The sequence below is a fragment of the Erythrolamprus reginae genome, chromosome 2, assembly GCF_031021105.1.
Source record: "Erythrolamprus reginae isolate rEryReg1 chromosome 2, rEryReg1.hap1, whole genome shotgun sequence".
Classification (NCBI taxonomy): domain Eukaryota; kingdom Metazoa; phylum Chordata; class Lepidosauria; order Squamata; family Dipsadidae; genus Erythrolamprus; species Erythrolamprus reginae.
The window spans coordinates 14,968,102-14,990,686 of record NC_091951.1 but is presented as its reverse complement, the minus strand read 5'-3'; the positions used below and the strand labels follow the sequence as shown (position 1 = coordinate 14,990,686).

Genomic DNA, 22,585 nt, shown 5'->3' with positions numbered 1-22,585 from the left:
TTTGTAATTTGCAAAACGTACATTATTATGAATGTTTTCAGTATGATTGTTGAATAACTGGTTTGATGGGTTTTCTTTTAATTAGAATTTAATGATTGTTTTAATGTATTATTAATTGGATTCATATTATTGTTCTGTTTTGTACGTGCTGTGAGCCGCCCTGAGTCCTTGGAGAGGGGTGGCATACAAATCCAATTAAATCAATCAATTATTAGCGATAGATAATGCATCGGTTAATCTTTCTATATAGATTTCCTGGATCCTCCCAGATGACAACAACAACAACAACAACAATAACAGTAACAGTAACAGTAACAATAATAATAATAATAATCAGTCATAGTCATAGTCATAGTCATAATAATAATAATAATAATCACAATCATAATATAACAATAACAATAACAACAACAACAACAGAGTGGGAAGGGAACTTGGAGGTCTTCTAGTCCAACCCCCTACTTAGGCAAGAAATCCTACACTACTTCAGACAGATGGCTATCCAAAATCTACTGAAAAACTTCCAGTGTTGGAGCATTCACAACCTCTGGAGGCAAGCTGTTAGCAAACTTCTCCAGTTCCTCCAGCAAACTTCTTAACATATTTGACTTGGGAAGCCTGTCTTTTGAAATTTAATTAGCTAGGAAAAAAAGTTAGTTTTGCAAATAATCTGGATTCCAAACTAAAAAGTATAGTTTTCTGGCAGTAGAGAAGCTTGTCCAATCTGCTCCACCACCAATCTCCTCCTAGGTCTTCCCTCAAGGTTTTTCTAATATCCCTTCCTCTAGGTAAGAAATTGTGCAACCCGAAGATAATGGCAATAGTTCTTAGACTTATATAAACTGCTTTGTGTACTTTACAGCCCTCTCTAAACATAGAAACATAGAAACAAAAAAGATTGATGGCAGAAAAAGACCTCCTAGTTGAACTAGTATGCCCTTATGCTATTTCCTGTATTTTATCTTAGGATGGATATATGTTTATCCCAAGTATGTTTAAATTCACTTACTGTGGATTTACCAATCATGTCTGGTGGAAATTTGTTCCAAGTATCTACTATTCTTTCAATAAAATCATATTTTCTCATGTTGCTTCTCATTTCCCCCCAACTAATCTCAGATTGTGCCCCCTTGTTCTTGTGTTCACTTTCCTATTAAAAACACTTCCCTCCTGACCCTTATTTAACTTTTCCCTTCTGTCCTCCAGATTATACAGATTGAGTTCATTAAGTCTTTCCTGATAGGTTTTATGCTTAAGACCTTCCACCACGTTTGTAGCCTGTCTTTGGGCTCATTCAATTTTATCAATATCTTTTTGTAGGTGAGGTCTCCAGAACTGAACGCAGTATTCCAAATGTGGTCTCACCTGTGCTCTATACAGCGGGATCACAATCTCCAGCTTCCTGCTTGTTATACCTCTAGCTATGCAGCCAAGCATTCTACTTACTTTCCCTACCACTTGACTGCAATGTTCACTATTTTAAGACTGTCAGAAATCACTACTCCTAAATCCTTCTCTTCTGAATTTTTTGCTAACACAGAACTGCCAATACAATACTCAGATTGAGGATTCCTTTTTCCCAAGTGCATTATTTTACATTTGGAAACATTAAAGTGCAGTTTCTATTGCTTTGACCACTTATCTAGTAAAGGTAAATCATTTGCCATATTACAGATGCCTCAAGGAATATCAACCGTATTGCACACTTTAGAGTCATCGGCAAATAGGCAAACCTTCCCTCCCAAACCTTCTCCTATGTCACTCACAAACAAATTAAAAAGAATAGGACCCAGAGCAGATCCTTGTGGCACATTGCTTGTAACCAGTCTCTGCTCAGAATTGAATCTCAGCAGATTAAAGTCAGCCTATTGCCTCCAACAATCTGGGTCCTCATATTATTAATCTCGGAAGGATGGAAGGCTGAATCGTCTTTCAGCTGGTGATAATTGAACTGCCAAACTGGTGGCAAAAAACAAACAAACAATTGAACTTCAATCTAACTTAAACTTTCATGACAATGTTTCAGATTAATCCACTCCCACAAGGCTTGCCCTTTTCCTTGCTTTCCCTCACCTTCGTGGATAGAGATGGTTCCCTCAGGACAAGGAATGCAGTCGTTGCAGCAAGCAGGCTCTCCTTCTCGTTTCCGCTTGACAAATCCAGGATGACAACTTTCCACACATTGGGACTCAGGCAGAGACTAAGCAGAAAAAGAAGAAATGCCAAAACAAAATGTATTGGGAGAGAAGCAGATAGTCCCTGGCTTTCACTCAGATAAATATGAAATTATTAACTCATTCAAAAAGGTATTTAGTAGTGCAAATAAATATGGACAGATTGTTTATTTACTCACTCCCCTTTGCCATCTAACATTGAAATAATGGATTTTCCTACTTTAAAAAGACTGGAGAAATGGAATTGAAAAGATTTCAGCCTTAAGTGACAACCAGTTTCATTCCTCCTCCTAGCCTTGTTAACATGCATTTATCCATTCTTGACAGAACTATGATTTTAAAGAGAATTCTTTATTCTTTATTGGCCAAGTGTGATTGCACACAAGGAATTTGTCTTTGGTGCATATGCTCTCAGTGTACATAGGAAAAAGATACATTTGTCAAGAATCATGAAGTACAACTCTTAATGATTGTCATAGGGGTCAAATAAGCAATGAGGAAACAATTAATATTAATAAGAATATTAAGGATACAAGCAACAAGTTACAGTCATCGAGTCATAAGTGGGGGGAAATGGGTGATAGCAATGATGAGGAAAAAACTAGCAGTAATAGTTGTGCAGACTTAGTAAATAGTTTGAAAGCATTGAAGGAATTATTTGTTTAGCAGAGTGATGGTGTTTGGGAAAAAAATGTTCTTGTGTCTAGTTGTCTTGGTGTGCAGTGCTGTGTAGCGACGTTTTGAGGGTAGGAGTTGAAACAGTTTATGTCCAGGATGCAAGGGGTCAGTAAATATTTTGACTGCCGTTTTCTGCAGTTCTGACTAGCCTCTGAAGTCTCTTTCAGTCTTGTTGGATTGGAGAACCAAACCAGACAGTTATAGAAGCGCAGATGACAGACTCCATGACTTCTCTGTAGAACTGTATCAGCAGTTCCTTGGGCAGGTTGAGCTTCCTGAGTTGGTGTAGAAAGAACATTCTTTGTTGTGGTTTTTTTATGATGTTTTTGATGTTAGGTGACCATTTTATGTCTTGAGATATGATAGAACCTAGAGATTTGAAAGTCTCTACTGTTGATACTGTGTTGTCTAGTATTGTGAGATGTTCTATGGTTTCCATTTCTACAATTTTGAGTGTGTTCAGTTCTAGATTGTTCCGGTCTCACCATGAGGCTAGTTATTCAACTTCTCGCCTCTATGCGGTTTCATCATTGTCTCAAATGAGACCAATCACTGTTATATTGTCTGCAAACTTCAGTAGTTTAACAGATGGATCATTTTTGATGCAGCCATTGGTGTATAGAGAGAAGAGAAATGGTGAGAGTACACAACCTGGGTTGGGGTGTTGCTAATTGTGGAGGTACCTAATATGATTTTTCCTTGCTTCACCTGTTGCTTCCTGTCTGTTAGGAAGCTTGTGATCCACTTACAAGTATGTTCAGGTACTGATAGCTGATTTAATTTAGTTAAAAGAATGTCTGGTATGATGGTATTGAATGCTGAACTAAAGTCTACAAAAAGGATCCTAGCATAGGTCTTTGGAGATTTAAGATGTTGTAGGATTTAGTACAGAGCCATATTAACAGCATCATCTGTTGATCTATTTGCTCAGTATCCAAATTGCAGGGGGTCTAACACTGGATCCGTGATGGTTTTCAAGTGGGACATCACTTGCCTTTCAAAGGTTTTCATAACTACAGATGTTAGAGCAACTGGTCTGTAGTCATCCAATTCCTTGATGAAGGGCTTCTTTGGCACTAGGATGATACTAGAGTGTTTGAAACAGGAAGGGACATAGCACATCTCTAGTGATTTGTTGAAGATTTGGGTGAAGATGGGGGCCAATTGGTCAGCACAGACTTTTAAGCAAGAAGGAGTTATCTTGTCTGGACCTGGTGCTTTTCCCGGCTTCTGTCTGTGAAACAGATCTTGCACTTCCTTTTCTGTGATCACTAGGAGTTATAAACCCAGTGGGATGTGTTCAGTTGTAGAAGATTTGGCTGTTGTTGGTGTGCCTGGGAAGGAGATTGTGGAGATAGGTGGCTGTAGTTTCTTTTCAAACCTGCAGTACAACACATTCAGGTCATCTGCCAGTTGCTGATTTCCTTTAGATTGGGAAAGTGGTTTGCTGTAACCGGTGATGTCTTTGACAGTTTTCCACATGTTTACTGGTTCATTTGTTGAGAATTGATTCTTTAGCTTTTCAGAGTAGTTCCTTTTTATTGCTCTGATCTCCCTTGTTAATACATTTCTGGCCTGATTGTATAGCATTCTATTACCTTTTCTGTAGGCTTCTTCTTTGCAATGATATAACTGCCAGCAGAGGTTGTGAACTCCCCAACTTTGGACATTTTCAAGAGGAGATTGGACTGCCATCTGGCTGGGGTGCTGTAGGATTTCCCGCTCAAGCAGGGGGTTGGACTTGATGACCTGTAAGGTCCCTATCAACTCTAATAATAAATAAATAAATAAATAAATAAATAAATAGATAAATAAATGAATGAATGAATGAATGAATGAATAAATAAATAAATAAATAAATAAATAAATAAATAAATAAACTGCTTATGTTTAGCTGTGAACCAAGGTTTATTGTTACTGTATATTCACAACTTCCTGGTTGGTACACATAGGTCTTTACAGAAGCTGACATGTGCTGTTACAGTATCTGTGAGTTCATCCATGTCTTTAAAGTACAGTCTGATGATCCTGCATGAAATTTTGGAAAAGAAATTATTGTAAAAGATTTATTAAATTTTTATTATATTAGATTTATTAAATAAAATATTACATTAATGAATAAAGAAACTTTGGAGAAGGAGGATCTGTATTGGCTTCTTCTAGAGTATATAAAACATTGCAAAACTTCTTCCCTTTGAAAGGAGTCCAAAACTATCCCCCAATTAAGATTATAAAGGCAAAAGAATCCTTAAAAATTAGGGATTTATTTATCTGTATGTTTCTTTCCTCAATTCAAATGGCTTTCAACCAAGATGAAAAAATGACCGCCCAGTTTCTAGAACTGGGGTGAGATGAGATGCAGGAGGGGTCATGAAAACTTGTCCCTCAAAAATATATATTTTTCATCTTCAGCAAGTGGGACAAGAGTAGAAGACTTGTATCCAGCTCTGGATCTGGATCTTTTTCTACTGAAGAAATACAATTATGAGACACCAACTTCCACAGAAAGACAAATCTACAGTTCTTATCAGTAAAATTTGGATTCTCCTTTTTGCTCAGAGGGACTTATTGTAGTTAACAATATAGATGTTTTTTAAAAAGCATTCTAGGTTCATCAGGTGAAGCGCCCTCTTACAAGCCAAACCCCAAATCTAAGCAGCATTTCCTTTCAAATTCTTCCTTGTTATTTCCAAAATGGAGAAGAGCTTTTCTTTGGACCAAAGTCTTATTTCATTGCTTCAGTTTTCCATGTTATGGGCATTATCTCACATCAAAACCGCCTTTATGGTTTCATGTGAACTATAAACATCTTTGGAGCTTCTTCAGAGGAGCAGAAGGCCTATTGCTTATCCTGGTGGGGTGAAAGAGAGATATGGGTAACTCTGGCCAGGCTTGGGCTGCTTAAAAAGATTATAGAACATCAGTGACCTTTCAAGAGAGACATTCCTTAACTTGAACAAGATGAGGCTTATTTCTCACAGGAATCAACAGGACCTTTCATCAGTCATGACTATATTTCATCTGAATCAGTCCAAACCTTCTGGTTAAATGAACCTGACACTATTAGCAACCTCCAGAACTTGAATATTTCTCACCAGCTTGATCCATGGTCTCCATCCTAAAGAATAATCACACAATGTCTAATATTGGACACAAAAGAATCCGTTTAAAATGATATTCCTTATAGTGGCATCTGACAGACGTGAATAGTATTGAAGTCTCCACAATCCATTTATCAAAACATTAAGTTTTCTCTTCTCTAAATTCAACTCCCAGTGATGGTCATCCAACATGGCAACTAGAATTAACCCACTTGAAATGGGCCATAATCCTTAGAAAAAAGAGATAAAACATAGCAATCTTTGACCCACCTTGTTGAGCAGATTTATCCATGAAAGAGCAATTTATTTGCAGATAAATAAGAAAAATTTATCTCCAATCTGAAACTTCTACACTGTAGAAAACATATGGACAACCAGACCAGGGCAAAGCAATAGGCACAATTTACATAGACTTTTGCAAAGCCTTTGACTCAATAGTACATGACAAACTAAAATCTTATGGCATTTCTGGACCCCTGCACAAATTGATAACGGTGTTCCTGTCAAAGAAGCAACAAGTGGTCAAAATAGGAAGCACTTTATCAAAACCTGTACCTGTTATATAATATAAAAAGCTACTGCATCTGCTTTGCAGATGATGTGAAACTATTAAAAATCATGTAAGCTACTCCAAACTTGATTGCAAAAAATTCGAGTTCAGCAATAGAGTGGTCAATGCCTAGAATACATTACTAACTCTGTAGTTTCTTTTCCACATCCTCAAAACTTTACCTTTAAATGGTCTACCTTTGACCTCACCCCATTCCTAAGAGGTCTGCAAGGGGAGTGAATAAGCCCACCAGCATCCCTATCCTAACAACCCTATATATTCATAAAATATCATGTACTCGTAAACATGCTTGTACTTCTTATATATTCATAATCATGTTTATACTTTGTCTGTAATCATATCAATGCTTGACAAAATAAATAAATAAAATAAAATGATTGAACCAACTTGAAATGGGTTATAATCGTTAGAAAAAGAAAAAAATACAGCAATGTTTATCCACCTTGTTGAGCAAATTTAACCATGAAAGAGCAATATTGTTAATAATAATTCTTTGTCTTTCAATATTCCCCAGTTTCCTTTTCATAGAATCCCCTTCAGGTGAAATCACCATGAACTCAATGTCCATATCTGCAACCATTTCTCTATTATCGTCCATGTAAATATTCCAGTGGGAAAGATTGTAGAATTCATTCTTCTCCAGAAAGGAATGGAACTAGAATGGAAACATCCAGGAATTTTAAAAGCAGTCCACCTGGAATTTTCATGTATGAAAGAAATGGTTTCTGCCCAACATTTCCTAGTTGTACCACAAATAATTAAAATGATCTAACACAAATGGATTTAACAGAAGATATTGTAGAAAAGGCAGTACAAAGACTTCAAAAACCTCTATCCGTTGGACCTGATGGGCTATGAAAAAACTCTCAACTGCCACAACTGAACCTCTAAACATAATCTTTGAAATGTCTTTGAGAACCAGCTCCCTACCCTACCTATAGTCACAAGGTGTGGTCATCCCTATCTTCAATCCACAGGGAGGCAAAACTGACTAGGTGGTTCCACCACAGATGCCTGATGGACCCAGAGGGCTTTCAGAGGGCGCTTGGGGTTTTACCACATTCACTGGTCCACAGCTTGGCAGAGTCTCTTGCTGTGGCCTGGAATAGGGCAGCAACGGAGACTCTTGACCGAATTGCACTGTTGCAAACTCTTTGTGGCACTATACCCCGGAGGGCTCCTTGTTTTACATTTATCTCAGTATCTAATGTTGTCCTACTATCGCAGCACCATTGAGAGTGTCCTGACATACGGCATTCTAGCTTGGTATGGGAGCAGCTCTGTAGCGAACAAAAAAGCTCTACAGAGAATTATTAAAACTGCCCAGAACATTATTGGGCTCCAGCTACCCACCCTGGATGACATCTTCACATCTCGCTGTTCTAGGAAGGTGCAGCCTCCAACAGGTCCATCCTGGCCACCCACTTAACATCCTCCCACAGTCTACCGTCTAACCACTCCAAGCTGCAGGAAAGATGGGGGCAGCTGCAATGCCGGCAGCTTTGGGGGGCTCCTTTCTTCAGTGGTTCTATTTTTACCTATAGGCAGCTGCACCAACTTTTCCCCTCCCGGCGGCAGTGGCTTCCCTTCGAGGAACAGCAGTACCAGGAATGTCACGTGATGAAGGGAAGCCGCCAGAGCCATCTCAGCAGTTGCCACCGCCAAATCGGCTCAGTACTCAGTGGACTCAGCCCCCAACCCCCATGTTTCTGAGAGGGGGTGTAACACACAGGAGGCATAGACAGTGGCACGCCTGCTTTGTCATAGCAAAAGCGACGCTTTGCTGCTGGGTGTAACATTTCAGTTAATAAACAAAATTTTCTGTGGTTGTTTGCTATCTGAATTTTTGTTTGCTATCCGAAACAAATTTTTGCCGAACATTTTGTTTGTTATCTGAAAAGTATGCTAACCAAGGCGTTTGCTAACCGAGGTACCTCTGTATATGCTATCTAACATGTACTTGACATAAATGTACTTGACATTCCTATAATGTCAATTCTAACATGTATAATTATAATGTATAATTCTAACATGTACTTGACATTCCCATAATGTTCTTGCGGATTTAAATAGTAAGGATGTTGTAGATATTAGAAAGGCCCCTCAGGCGGAGAATGAGGGGATGTTCAAAGGAGAAGTTGTTGTAAATGAGGAGCATAGTGTCACCAAACCAAGTCCAGTTAGTAGAAATAAAGAGAGGACACATGTTCTTGTGAGTGACTCGATTGTCAGAGCTGTTGATTTGGGACAGAGGAAGGATGTGGTGAAGGTGATGAGGTGTCTTCCAGGAGCCACTGCCCACAGGGACAGGAGGCGGATTACAAACATTGTCAAGGCTGTGAGTAAAGGTAATAAAGTTGATGTGGTGGTGCATCTTGGCACAAACGATTTGTCCCAGAGAAATGTTAATGTAATAAAAAGAGATTTTCAATGTCTAAGTGTGGAGCTGGGTAAAATAACTGATTCAGTGACTTTCTCAGAGGTGTTACCGGTTTGTGGCCAGGAGGGTAAAACAAGTTGTATCAGATAGTTTAATGTGTGGTTAAGGCAGTGGTGTAAAGCTGAAGGTTTTGGTTATGTAAGTCATGATGTCAGTAGGTGGTCTAATAGGGAGTTGTTTAAGAGGGATGGTTTGCATCCATCATACAGAGGTACCCAGGTGCTCGGTGAGGAATTCAGAACTTTTTTGGACAGGCATTTAAACTAGGTAAAGGGGACAGAGATGTACCAGATGTGGAGGATTTCTGTCCCCGACCAATGAGGATAAATCAGTTTCTGGAAGCTTATGAAAAGGGAGCTGTAAATAAAATAGATGTAGTTGTTGATGATAAGGGGCAAACTAATAATGAAAATAACGTTCTTCGGGTAATGTACACGAATGCTCGAAGCTTGAGCAACAAGCTCTGTGAGTTAATGGCCATAATATCTAGAGATAATTTGGATCTGGTTGCCATAACTGAGACATGGTTTAAGGATTCTAATGAATGGGAAATATCCATACCAGGATATACACTGTATAGGAAGGATAGAATAGAGAGAAGGGGAGGTGGAGTAGCCATTTATGTTAAAGAAAGTCTAAAAACAATACTAATTCAAAATACATGTAAAGATCTGGAGACCCTCTGGATTTGCATGCAAAATAAAGACGGTTCTGTCATTAGAATTGGGGTGATCTATAGGCCTCCAGGGCAATCTGAGGAACATGACAACAAGATGGTGGATGAGATTACCCTAATGACAGTAAAGGGAGATATTGCGGTTATGGGTTATTTCAACATGCCTGATGTTGACTGGAATATCCCCAGTGCCCTTACATGCAAAAGTAAGAATATAGTAGAGGCCTTTACAGGAGCAGCTATGGCACAGCTAGTTAAGACACCAACTAGAGGGGAGAATATTCTAGATTTAGTTTTTACAAATGGGAATCGGGTTTCAGAGGTCAAGGTGGGAGAAAATTTAGGTTGCAGTGACCATCTATGTTTGTGGTTTGATGTAAAAACTGATTGTGAGCAATCCTATACTGCAACCAAAGTATTGGATTTCAGAAAAACAAATTTTAATGCAATGGGGGAATATTTAAATAATGAATTAAAGGGGAGGGATAAAATGGCAGGAGCAAGCACCCAGTGGACTGTATTAAAAAAGGCCATCTTAAAAGCCACAAGACTTTATGTAAAGCAAGTAACTAAAGGTAAAAGGAAGAAGAAACCGCTATGGTTTAGCAATGATGTAAGGGCTATAGTCAATGAAAAAAAGGCTGCCTATAGGAGGTATAAAGAGTCTGGAAGTATAGCTGATAGAGAGGTGTATAAAATGAGACAGAAGGAGGCGAAACAGATAATATATGCTGCTAAAGCCTCAAAAGAGGAAGAAATAGCAAAATCTGTAAAGAAGGGGGATAAAACCTTCTTCAGATATATTAGTGAAAGGAAGAAGAAAAACTGCAGCATCACAAAGCTTAGTACCGGGAATAATACATGCATTGATGGGAATAAGGAGATCGCTGACCATTTCAATAGCTACTTCTGTTCAGTTTTCTCAAAAGACACCTTACAAAATAATACTATAGAGGGATATAGCATTACTTCCAGCTGTACGGATTCAGCTCCAGTAATCTTAGAAGCCGATGTCTTAGAAGAACTTGAAAGATTAAAGATAAATAAGGCAATGGGTCCAGATGGCATCCACCCCAGAGTTCTTAAAGAACTCAGATCTGTCATTGCTACCCCCCTGACTGATTTGTTTAACCAATCCCTGTTAACAGGAGATGTTCCTGAGGATTGGAGAATGGCCAGTGTTGTGCCTATCCACAAGAAGGGCAGTAGAGAAGAAGCTGGTAACTACAGGCCAGTTAGCTTGACATCAGTTGTAGTTAAAATGATGGAGACTCTACTCAAAAAGAGGATAAATCAGCATCTAAAAACCAATAACTTATTGGACCCAAATCAGCATGGCTTTACTGAAGGCAAATCGTGTCAGACTAATCGCATTCAGTTCTTTGACTATGTCACAAAGGTGTTGGATCAAGGTGGTGCCGTGGATATTGCCTATCTGGACTTCAGCAAAGCCTTTGATACAGTTCCACATAAAGAGCTGATAGATAAATTAGTGAAGATTGGACTTAATCCCTGGATAGTTCAGTGGATTTCAAGCTGGCTGAAGCATAGACATCAGAGAGTTATTGTTTTTTGTTTTGTTTTTTTAAATCTCTTTATTAATTTTTCTTATGTCATTCCCATCACATATTATTTTGAATTACAGATTATACATATTCTCAGTTAACATTCTGACAGTAAGTTTTGACCGGTTTCCTTTCATTATATACATTGTATTTTATATTTTTAAATTCTAAAATCTATTACGTTCATTAATTATACACGGTAACTGTAGGTCGTTTCAATTGTACTGTTGTTTCATATTATGTTGCTTTTATGTTCTCTTTTGAACCCATTCGTGCCATTTTTTTGATGTTCTTTTTGATTCTATTAATTTATTTCCCTTAATTGAGTTCGTGAATTCGTCCATCTCTACACATGCATATATCTTATCTATAATTAAATCTTCCGTTGGTATCTGATCACTTTTCCAGAGTTGTGCTATCGCAATTCTCGTGGCGGTGTTAATATGTGTTGTGAGGAGCATTGTTTGTTTTGAATAATGTTTTCTCCAAACTCCTAAAAGCATAGCTTCCGGTGTGAGTTCTATTTCCTCTTTCGTAATCTCTGTGAGCCAAGTATGAGTTATTGTCCAAATTTTTTGTATCATGGGGCAGGACCACCACATATGGAAAAACGTACCTCTTTCCTTTTTACACTTCCAACACGAGTCTGATAACTTTGGGTGGATCTTTGCTAATCTCGCCGGTGGGAGGTACCATCTGTAGAATAATTTGTAATAGTTTTCCTTATATGCTGCCGAAAGGGTTATTTTGGATATTGTGGTCCATGTTCTTTCCCAGTCGGCAATATGGATGGCGTGTTGCAGATTTTTTCCCCACGCTATCATTGGTGTTTTGGTCGTATCTTTTATTCTTTCCTGTTCTAAAAGTATTTGGTATATTCTGCTTATTTGTTTGTTTTCATTTCCTATCAGAATCTTATCTAATGGGTTCATAGATTTTTGAATACCGGGTGTTTGATTGTCTTTTTTAAATCTGGATTCTATTTGGGCGTATGTCCACCAATCCATTTTATGATTTAATCTTTCCAGTTCTTGTCTAGATTTGAGTTCCCCGTTTGGGTGTAATATGTCTCTGTACTGGATGGTTTTGGCTATGTCGATCAAATTTGGGTAGATGATGGCTTCCATAGTGGAAAGCCATCTTGGAATTTTGTTGTAGTGTTTATTTTTAATTTCGTACCAGGTTTTTAGTAGTGATTTACGGATCAAGTGCCTGTCAAATATAGTTTGTTTTTGCAATTTATCTTTCCATAAATGCGCATGCCAGCCTGTTTGTAAGTCATGACCTTCTAATACAAGTATTCTCTTATTTTTTAAGTTAATCCACTCTTTTATCCAAATTAGGCTTGCCGCTTTGTAGTATAATTTTAGATCCGGGAGCCCCAGGCCTCCTCTAATTCTATTATCTTGGAGATACACATATTTTATTCTTGGCCTTTTGTTTTGCCAGATGAATTTGGAGATGATTTTATTGATTTCTTTAAAAAAATTTGGTTCCAAGTTAATCGGAGCTGTCTGAAAAAGATATAAAAATTTGGGAAGAATATCCATTTTTATTACAGATATTCTGCCTAACATTGATATTTGTAGGTCTTTCCATTTCTCTAAAAATTTTTTGGTATCTTGCAATAATTTGTCATAATTGTCTTTTTTAAGTGTAATTGTTTTGTTTGTTAATATTAATCCTAAGTACTTCATTTTTTTTGTAGTTTGGAGTTTAGTAGTTTCTTCTAATTTCCTAATTTGTCGTATACTCATGTTTTTTGTCATTAACATTGTTTTCTGTTTATTTATTTTTAGACCTGCAAATTCCCCAAAAATTTCAATTTCTTTGATTAGCTCTGGGGCAGAGCTGGTTGGTTCTTCTAAAAAGAACACCATGTCGTCCGCATATGCCTGTAATTTATATTCTTCTTTTTTAATTTTAATTCCTTGTATATTTTTATTATTTCTTATTTTATTTAGTAGTAGTTCCTGTGTCAGTATAAATAATAAGGGTGACATTGGGCAGCCTTGGCGGACTCCTTTTTCTATCAAAATTGGTTTTGTAGTGTCTCCATTTATTATTGCTCTGGCCTTTTGGGTGGTATATATATTTTTGATAATGTTTTCAAATCTGTTACCTAATTTTAATTCTCTAATTAACTCATTTAAGTATTGCCAATTAACATTATCAAATGCCTTCTGGGCATCCAGGAAGACAAGAGCTATTTGTTTTCCTGGATGGGCTTCACCATATTCTAAGACATCTAAAACTGTCCTGGTGCAGTTGAAAATTTGTCTGGAGGGTAGAAAGCCATTTTGGTCTGTGTTGATGATTTTATTTAATATTTCTTTTATTCTGTCTGCTAAGATTACCATAAAGATCTTATAATCCGCGTTGAGCAGAGAAATTGGTCTGTAGTTTTTTATTTTCTGTTTGTCTAACCCCTCCTTTGGTATCATTGTTATGTATGATTCTCTCCAGGATTCTGGAATTTTTGCTTGTTCTAATATTTCATTGTATGTCTCCAGTAATATGGGTTCAAATAGATCTTTATTTCCTTTATAGAATTCCCCCGGGAGTCCATCCGGCCCTGGGGTTTTATTGTTTTTTTGTTTTTTTAATGCTAATTGGATTTCTTGTAAAGTAATTTTTTCATTTAAAATTTGTTTATCGAGTTCTTCAATTTGTATGGTATTATTTTCTTGTATGTATTTAGTAATTTTTACCATTTCGATTGGTTCTTCTTTATATAGGTTGTTGTAATAATCTTGTATTATTTCCTTTTTCTGTTGTTCCATGTGTTGTATTGTCCCGTCTTTATCCTCTAATTGATAAATTAATTTTTCGCTTCTCATTTTTTTGATTTTCTGTGCAAGCCATCTACCTGGTTTGTTAGCTGTTTCAAAGTATTTTTGTTTCGTTTGTTTTAAATTTCTAATAAATTCTTGCTGTTCTAATATATTTATTTTGGATTTAGCTTCCCTTAGTGATATTTGTGTCTGTTTGTTAGTTGGGTTTTGTTGAAGAGTTTTTTCCAGGTTGGCTATTTTATTTACGTAGTGATTATATTCTGCCTTCTCTTCTTTTTGTTTTTTAGCTGTATATGATATAGTAACTCCCCTAGTATATGCTTTCAGTGTGTCCCATAGTATTTGAGTTGAGGTGGGTTGTTTCTTATTTTCCTCTAGAAATAATTTTATTTCTTTGTTTAGCATTTCTGTATATTTTTCATCTCGAAGTAGGTTTGTATTTAATGACCATCTTCTAAATTCTTTCTTTTCCCCCTGCCAAGTGATTGTTATTGGGTTATGGTCAGCCCACGTATTTGGTTCTATGTCAACAGATTTTATTTTTTTGTGCATATTCTTACTTAGCCATACCATATCTATCCTAGAGAAAGAGTTGTGTGGGGCAGAGTAGAATGTAAATTGTTTTTCATTTGGATGTATTAATCTCCACATATCTACCAGATCTAGTTCATCCGTCATTTTCTCAAATGTGGTTGGTAGTGTGGCTCTTTTTATTTTACTCTTGGTTTCTATTTTGTAGTCCAGTTTTTGGTTCACTATTCCGTTATAGTCTCCTATTATACATATATTTGTTTGGTTAAATTGTAATAATATTTCATGTATTTTTTTTATAAAATTGTTTCAATTAATGATTTGGTGCATATATATTTACTAATAATATTTTCTCTCCTTTGATTTCTACTTCTACTATAATATATCTTCCTTTTGGGTCAGTTTTTATCTCTCTTGGGTTTAATTCTTTTTTCACATATGTGGCTACCCCTCTTTTCTTTTCTTTTTCATCTAGAGAAGTGTATAGCTCTCCCAATTTGGTGTATTCTAAATATTTTTTGTGTGCAAGTTTGATATGTACTTCTTGTAGACATATTATCTGTGCTTTCTGTTTCAGGAGTTTGGAGAAAACCTTTTTTCTTTTCTGATTGTTGTTGAGACCATTTATGTTTATTGAAATTAGTTTAGTTCCCAGTGGCATTTAGCTTTGAATGGGTAGAAAGAGAATATATAAACAAGAATAAAAGAGAGTTATTGTTAATGGCGAGTATTCTGAGCAGAGGCAGGTTACAAGCGGTGTGCCACAAGGGTCTGTTCTGGGTCCTATTCTTTTTAAATATGTTTGTGAGTGACATAGGGGAAAGTTTGGTAGGGAAGGTTTGCCTATTTGCCGATGACTCTAAAGTGTGCAATAGGGTTGATATTCCTGGAGGGGTCTGTAATATGGTAAATGATTTAGCGTTACTAGATAAATGGTCAAAGCAATGGAAACTGCAGTTTAATGTTTCCAAATGTAAAATAATGCACTTGGGGAAAAGGAATCCTAAATCTGAGTACTGCATTGGCAGTTCTGTGTTAGCAAAAACTTCAGAAGAGAAGGATTTAGGGGTAGTGATTTCTGACAGTCTCAAAATGGGTGAGCAGTGTGGTCGGGCGGTAGGAAAGGCAAGTAGGATGCTTGGCTGCATAGCTAGAGGTATAACAAGCAGGAAGAGGGAGATTGTGATCCCCTTATATAGAGCGCTGGTGAGACCACATTTGGAGTACTGTGTTCAGTTCTGGAGACCTCACCTACAAAAAGATATTGACAAAATTGAACGGGTCCAAAGACGGGCTACAAGAATGGTGGAAGGTCTTAAGTATAAAAAGTATCAGGAAAGACTTAATGAACTCAATCTGTATAGTCTGGAAGACCGAAGGAAAAGGGGGGACATGATCGAAACATTTAAATATGTTAAAGGGTTAAATAGGGTTCAGGAGGGAAGTGTTTTTAACAGGAAAGTGAACACAAGAACAAGGGGACACAATCTGAAGTTAGTTGGGGGAAAGATCAAAGGCAACATGAGAAAATATTATTTTACTGAAAGAGTAGTAGATCCTTGGAACAAACTTCCAGCAGACGTGGTTGGTAAATCCATAGTAACCGAATTTAAACATGCCTGGGATAAACATATATCCATTGTAAGATAAAATACAGAAAATAGTAAAAGGGCAGACTAGATGGACCATGAGGTCTTTTTCTGCCGTCAGTCTTCTATGTTTCTATGTTTCTAACAAAGAACAAACAAAAAAGCAAACAAACAAATAAATAAATGTGAGACAGGAAGTGATCATGTTATACAGAAACAAGCCACCAAAAGTTAGAGTAGACTGAACTACCAACCGGAAAACTGACAAACTACATGTAGCAAGAATTCCTGAGAACAATAAGATTGGAGTTTTTTTCCTAACTTATACTAAATACAATATATGTAATCCTGTACCAAAAAGGATGAACTCTGATCTTGTGAAAGCAGTCACACAGGTTGACATGTTGCAACCATTATGATAAAATTAAAGTATTATAATGAGCTAACCTTTATTCAGATTACCTGAAATGGACCTTTGTCTCAAGGATGAAGCTCTATTTTTGCTGACGTAAACAGCTGAAGGGTCTCTTTCAAATTCATAAAAGTAAAATTTTACAGTACTCATCACAAACCCTGCATACAGGAATAGTGCAATTGTTCTTTTAAAATTAGAAGTGTTTAATATCAAAATATATCTGGTATATGCCCCTCAGCAACTAAATTGGCCAAATCTGTTGGCCTTCTGTAGCACAAGAAGGTTGATATGATTCCCCCCTTTCTCTAATGGATTCCTTCTCCAGAGGAATGTGGTTCATTGGATCCTTGTTGGAACCCCTTACCTGCCATGGCTGCAGCCTTGGAGCCTCCAATGTTTGTTGGGCCTCCTTCTTTCTCCAGGATCTGGACGAATATGCAGTCTTCAAGACGTGGGCCAGAGTCATAAAGATAATGTAAACCGAGTCACTGTTTTCAACCAATATCCCATTAAGTTCATCTTCGGTCCTCACTGGAGATTTTTGGGTGCATCTTTTCCGGCCTTTGACAGAAAAAACATTCTTTAAAAAAGAGCATTGAAAATTCTTCTCTTCATACTGGGAGTCTACAAAGGAAAAGGGCTCAAAAGCACCATATTTTGGGCTTCTTTTTTGCATAAATTCAAAGCTCCAAATACTATGAATGTATTTGTGATATCCACCATACCCAATTTTATAGTTTCCCAAACTTGTGGTGATCCAGATTTTCTCTGTGATGGGTCCTGACAAAATGTCAAGTGTTAGATGAAAAATATGAAATGTATTTGAAGCGATAATGTGTTCTGTAAAGTGAACAAAGACATTGACTTGTTTCCACTGAGAAAAGCTTGAATCCCTGAAGGGTACTGGATATCCACTCATTGAGAATTGTTGCGATATAACGACACAAATTCCATTCCTGACAAGCAAATGAGGAAAAGTCCTAAGGAAATTTTCTCCCTCATCTGTGTCTGGAGCAAGGAGGCCAATCAAGGTCCATCTGAAGTACAGGAGCACTCGGACAATTGCTAAATACCGAAACCCTTCTTTGAGGAGCATCCGGTGGAAAAACGGAAAATTACTTTTATCACTCAGAGTTTCTGAAACAACTGTATGACTTATCTGGAAAAGCAATGAAGAAGAGAACTCCAAAATATGAGTCTTTAATAAATCCAATTTTGTTTTGATAAACATATTAGAATAGTTTGTTCATTGGCCATTTTTTAAAATATTAAACACAGTATATTGAGAAGATAATATAAAAATGAGAAACAAATTAAGTAAAAAAATAATCAAAATGCAAATCATATTTCTCGATCACCACTACAATGTAATTTATTAATTTATTATTATATTTATATGCCACCTACTCCAACAGGATTCAGTTAGACTCACATGTGCAGATGTTAACTGTAGTATATTGTTCCAATAAGGACCATTTAATTTTGGAAGATTGTTACATCTTTCTCTGCTTCTATATTTCATATTCTTCATGCAGCCATCTTTTTAGTTTCCTTTCCAGTTGTACATGAGATAGGGAGATGTATTCCCCATATAATTTGTCAGTGGTATAAGCCAATAAATCTTTAGTTGAAATTGTGTCTGTTTCCATAGCTTTCATTTCCCACCAATAATGAATGATGATAATTGATTTGAAATGTTGGGCTTAGACAACTTAGAACTATGCCACATTCGATCTGACCTAAGTGTAGCACATAAAATAATCTGCTACAATGTCCTACCTGTCAATGACTACTACAGCTTTAACCGCAACAATATACAAGCATACAATAGATGCAAACTTAATGTAAACAGCTCCAAACTTGATTGTCAAAAAATTGACTTCAGCAACGGAGCTGTCAATGCCTGAAATACATTACTAGACTCTGTAGTTTCTTCCCCAAACCCCCAAAAACTTTAACCTTAGAATGTCTACCATTGACCTCACCCCATTACTAAGAGGACTGTAATGTGCAGGCATAAGCACACCAGCGTGCCTATCATCTCTGTCCTAATGTCCTCATGTATTAGTAACCATCTCATATACTGATAACTATGTTTATACATCTTATGTATTCACAATCATGTTTATACTTTGTCTGTAATCATATATACACTTGGCAAATAAACAAAAATAAAATAAAAATAATTTTAAAAATATATTCATCTATTTCAATATCATCCCCTCCCTTTTTATATTGACACAAATGCATTCAAGACAATTTTCATCATTGTTGTCCTCTATTTCAGTAAAGATGTAGTTCTTTCTTATATATATTGTAACTCCACATCCTCTTTTATTTTGTCTGCTTCTTTTAAATAATTTAAATCCTCTACTTGTGTATTCCATTTGAGGGTTTCCTCCCACTAAGTTTCCCGTAATGGCAACAATATCATATCTGCTGTCACTTGAATTTCTAATTCACCTATTCCTCTGTATTAGTGTATAGACATTTTTATTATTATTTTTTTCAAATATAACAGAAAGAAAAGAAAAAGACATACTCAAAACATATACATATACATACAACATTTGGGAAATGAGAGTTTCCCCACTTTTTTTTGAGTGTTCAATCAGAGAATTTTGCTTCTTTTACATAATATTGGTTCTTTAATTCTTTTATTTGACATGTTGCTTTGCTTGAATTTTTATTTAATTCTTCTCTGTTCTTTCCTTTAACCAGTCATAGAATTTTGCCCATATTTTATAATAATCTGAATCTTCCTTTCCCTTTAATTTTTTGGATAATCTGTCCATTTCCGCACAGTCCAATTTTTTTTTAATTACTATATTTTCTTCTGGTGCTTTATCTATTTTCCACTGTTGGGCATATGCTATCCTGGCAGCTGTTAATATGTGTATAACTAAATATCTTACCTCTTTTTCCATTTTTTTGTTAAAAATACCCAATAAATATAATTCTGGGGTTTTTTTTTCGAATTCTTCTTTTGTTATTTGTATATACTTTCTACATAACCTGTTTTGTGCCTGAGTTCCCCTACTTCCTTACCATCTGTTTTATTAGTGCACTTGGTACCTGTGAAAAGCTTGGTTTTTCTTGACTGCAAGGAAAATGATCCCATCCTAATGTGCATCCCAGTTCCCAGCCATGACACATAGAAACATAGAAGATCGATGGCAGAAAAAGACCTCATGGTCCATCTAGTCTGCCCTTATGCTATTTCCTGTATTTTATCTTAGGATGGATATAACAGGGATGGGGTGGATACGGTGCTTCCTATTTTGACCACTTGTTGTCTGTTTGGCAGGAATGCTGTAATCCAGCTATGGAGTGGTCCTGAGATGCCATAAGATTTTAGTTTTAGGAGTAGTTTATCATGAACCACTGAATCAAAGGCTTTGCAGAAGTCGACATAAATTCCGTCTATAGATTTCCCTTGATCAAGATGAGTAGTCCATATATGTTTGCTGAGGAGGAGCTGCATATTACAGGATAGTTTTTTTCTGAATCCAAATTGTTTGTTAGAGAGCAAGTTATTAGTTTCTAGAACTTTTATTAGTTTCTAGAACATTGCTTCTGAACTTTCCCCCAACTAACCTCAGATTGTGCCCCCTTGTTCTTTTGTTCCTACTTTCCTATTAAAAACACTTTCCTCCTGAAACTTATTTAACTCTCTAACATATATAAATGTTTCTATCATGTCCCCCCCTTTCCCTTCTGTCCTCATACAATGGACATAGTGAAAAGCAACTCTTTAATTCCATAGAGAAGATATGGATGGAACTATCCTGCACCCAGCGCCACCCCACTCATTTTACTCTATAAAGAAAAATATACACAAACCTGTGGGACTTTGTAGATTCCTACTAATGTGGACATCTGGATGGAAATTTCTTTGTCAGATGCATCAAGAAGAGCCAAAATGTTGTCCTTCCTTCCACAGCTGTAGTTGGGAACATTGGCGTTTCCGGTAGAGAGCATGTCTAACAAGACTTCTGAAGTACCAAGAGTTCTCAAATAGTTGTCATGGATATTGTAGCCAAGTGTGAGATTGCACAGGAGCTGAATATACTTGTTGCTCTCTTGAATGGTGAAAATAAAGCATTCTATTCCTTTGGAAGTATAGGATTCACTAGCGTAAAATAATACTTTGGTTAATACAAGCATCATCAACAGCAGTAATAAAAAACTTTTTTTCCAATTTCATCCTCTTTATGAGCACATGATTATTGAGTCTGAAGCCAATACAGATAATTGTCACCCATCAACATTTAATATTTTTGAGAAAATGGAAAGCAGATAAGAATTACACATAGTGTATTAATTATAGCAGCAGTAATTTCCATCAGCACAATACACAGTCTGCAAAAAAAATCATTTTTAAAGCACAACTATCACAAAAGAAAGAAGATATTTCATAATTGACCCAATAAAGCTGTTCTAAAATCAAGCCATCTTCTATTCCTATAAGAATCATGAATTGAATATCAATGAGCAGTTATAAAAATATGGAAATGAGCTGGACAAGGGTTAACTACAATGATCTCTACTTTAAACAAAAGGCATTAGTCAAATCATAAATTCAGGATTGGACTTGTAGAGGAAAATGATATGGACTTCTTTCGGGTATTTTTTTTACTGTTTCATCTTTTAAATTGTGTCTCTTCCCCTAAATAAGAGAAAAGAAGAATCCCACAGAAGTCTGATCAATCAACAAAAGTAATCAGTTTCTGAAATATAGGAGTAAGCAGAATGAGGAGAAATGAATGAAAGTGTTAGAACTGCCAGATAGAAGGAATACAATTTCAACACAATGAATAACTTACAAGTAAGACAGACTAAAAGGAAGCCGGTTGAAAAACAACATTTTCTGGTTTAGTGTTACTGCACTGGTGACTATACCAATGAGATGGTCTCCTGGCCTGTAGTAGCTCCATGGTCTTTCTCTATCCAGGTGCACCATACTCAGTGGGCACTTCATTCTAAGGCTCTGAGAGATTGTCAGGGACACCAGTAGCATCGAAAACAGAATCAGAAAGCCCATAATTCATGGAGTTGAATCAATCGACTGAGTTAGTTTTGTCTCCTCAATCTTGTGCAAACCATTCAGCACGAGTAGAGGCTTATATCTTTTTCTGATGCAAGATCCATTCTATATTGCTTCAGTCTGACATTATATGAAAGGCAGTCACTGGAAAAATGGTAGTAGTAATCATCTCAAAGTCTGGGGGTTGTAATAATTACATGAGTGATAATTTGTCCTCCAGGCCTCTTCCAGGACTCCATGTACAGAGGGGCAGCTGGAGAAAAGCAGAAACACCCCATGGAGACACTCTTGTATAACGATTGTCATCCTTCCTGTTAGGACATGTCCACAAAGCGATGCTGGAGGAATCTGCTTCAATACCCAGGGAGTTGATTTCTGCTGTCTGCCATTGTGGCATATGTTCTCCAAAGAATTCTAAAGAAGGTCATAAAGAACCATGCAGTTTGGTGGCAATCTAGATTGTTGACGTTCAATTCACTTGAACTCTGTCTGATATTAAGAGCGGGTCTTCTTTGTCATTTTCTTTTCTAATTTATAGCTGGTTTTAAAATTCCCTGTGCCTGAAGTGACATTTCATTCCCATCTGTTCTAGAAGTATAATTCTTTTGGATGAGAGTTGGCTAAGAGGCAGGAAACTGACAGCCCTTAGAGTGTATTATTTGTTAAATATGGAGAAATTATATAGAAGGGATAGAAATCTTTATTTTCTTTGATTCTCTGTTGTCCTTCGATATCCATTGAAGACACTAAATCCTTCATATTTTGAAGTTTCATAGTTTATTAAGTAAAGAATGGGGGTGAAGTCTGCAGCCGAGTTAGTGGTGGTGCTCACAGCATGTTGTATATGATATGACTGTGACCTGATTTCTTGCCAGACTTACTGAGAAACTGGTTACTTTCCTAATAGTCATAGAAAAAGCCTCTATGACTATTAGGAAACATAGAAACATAGAAGTCTGACGGCAGAAAAAGACCCCATGGTCCATCTAGTCTGCCCTTATAC

At 36.7% G+C, this 22,585-nt stretch overlaps 1 protein-coding gene across 1 annotated transcript in view; it reads right to left on the bottom strand.

The window, feature by feature from the left end:
- The window catches only part of LOC139159162 (vomeronasal type-2 receptor 26-like), a 30,780-nt gene extending 10,078 nt beyond the window's left edge, over window positions 1-20,702 (bottom strand). The window contains exons 1-5 of the mRNA XM_070736515.1: window positions 20,379-20,702; window positions 16,900-17,694; window positions 6,951-7,179; window positions 3,843-4,123; window positions 2,074-2,200 (exon numbers count right to left, since the gene is read on the bottom strand). Coding sequence (XP_070592616.1) covers window positions 2,074-2,200; window positions 3,843-4,123; window positions 6,951-7,179; window positions 16,900-17,694; window positions 20,379-20,702 — 1,756 coding nt within the window. The remainder of the gene's footprint in view (window positions 1-2,073; window positions 2,201-3,842; window positions 4,124-6,950; window positions 7,180-16,899; window positions 17,695-20,378) is intronic.
- Window positions 20,703-22,585: the final 1,883 nt, after the last annotated feature.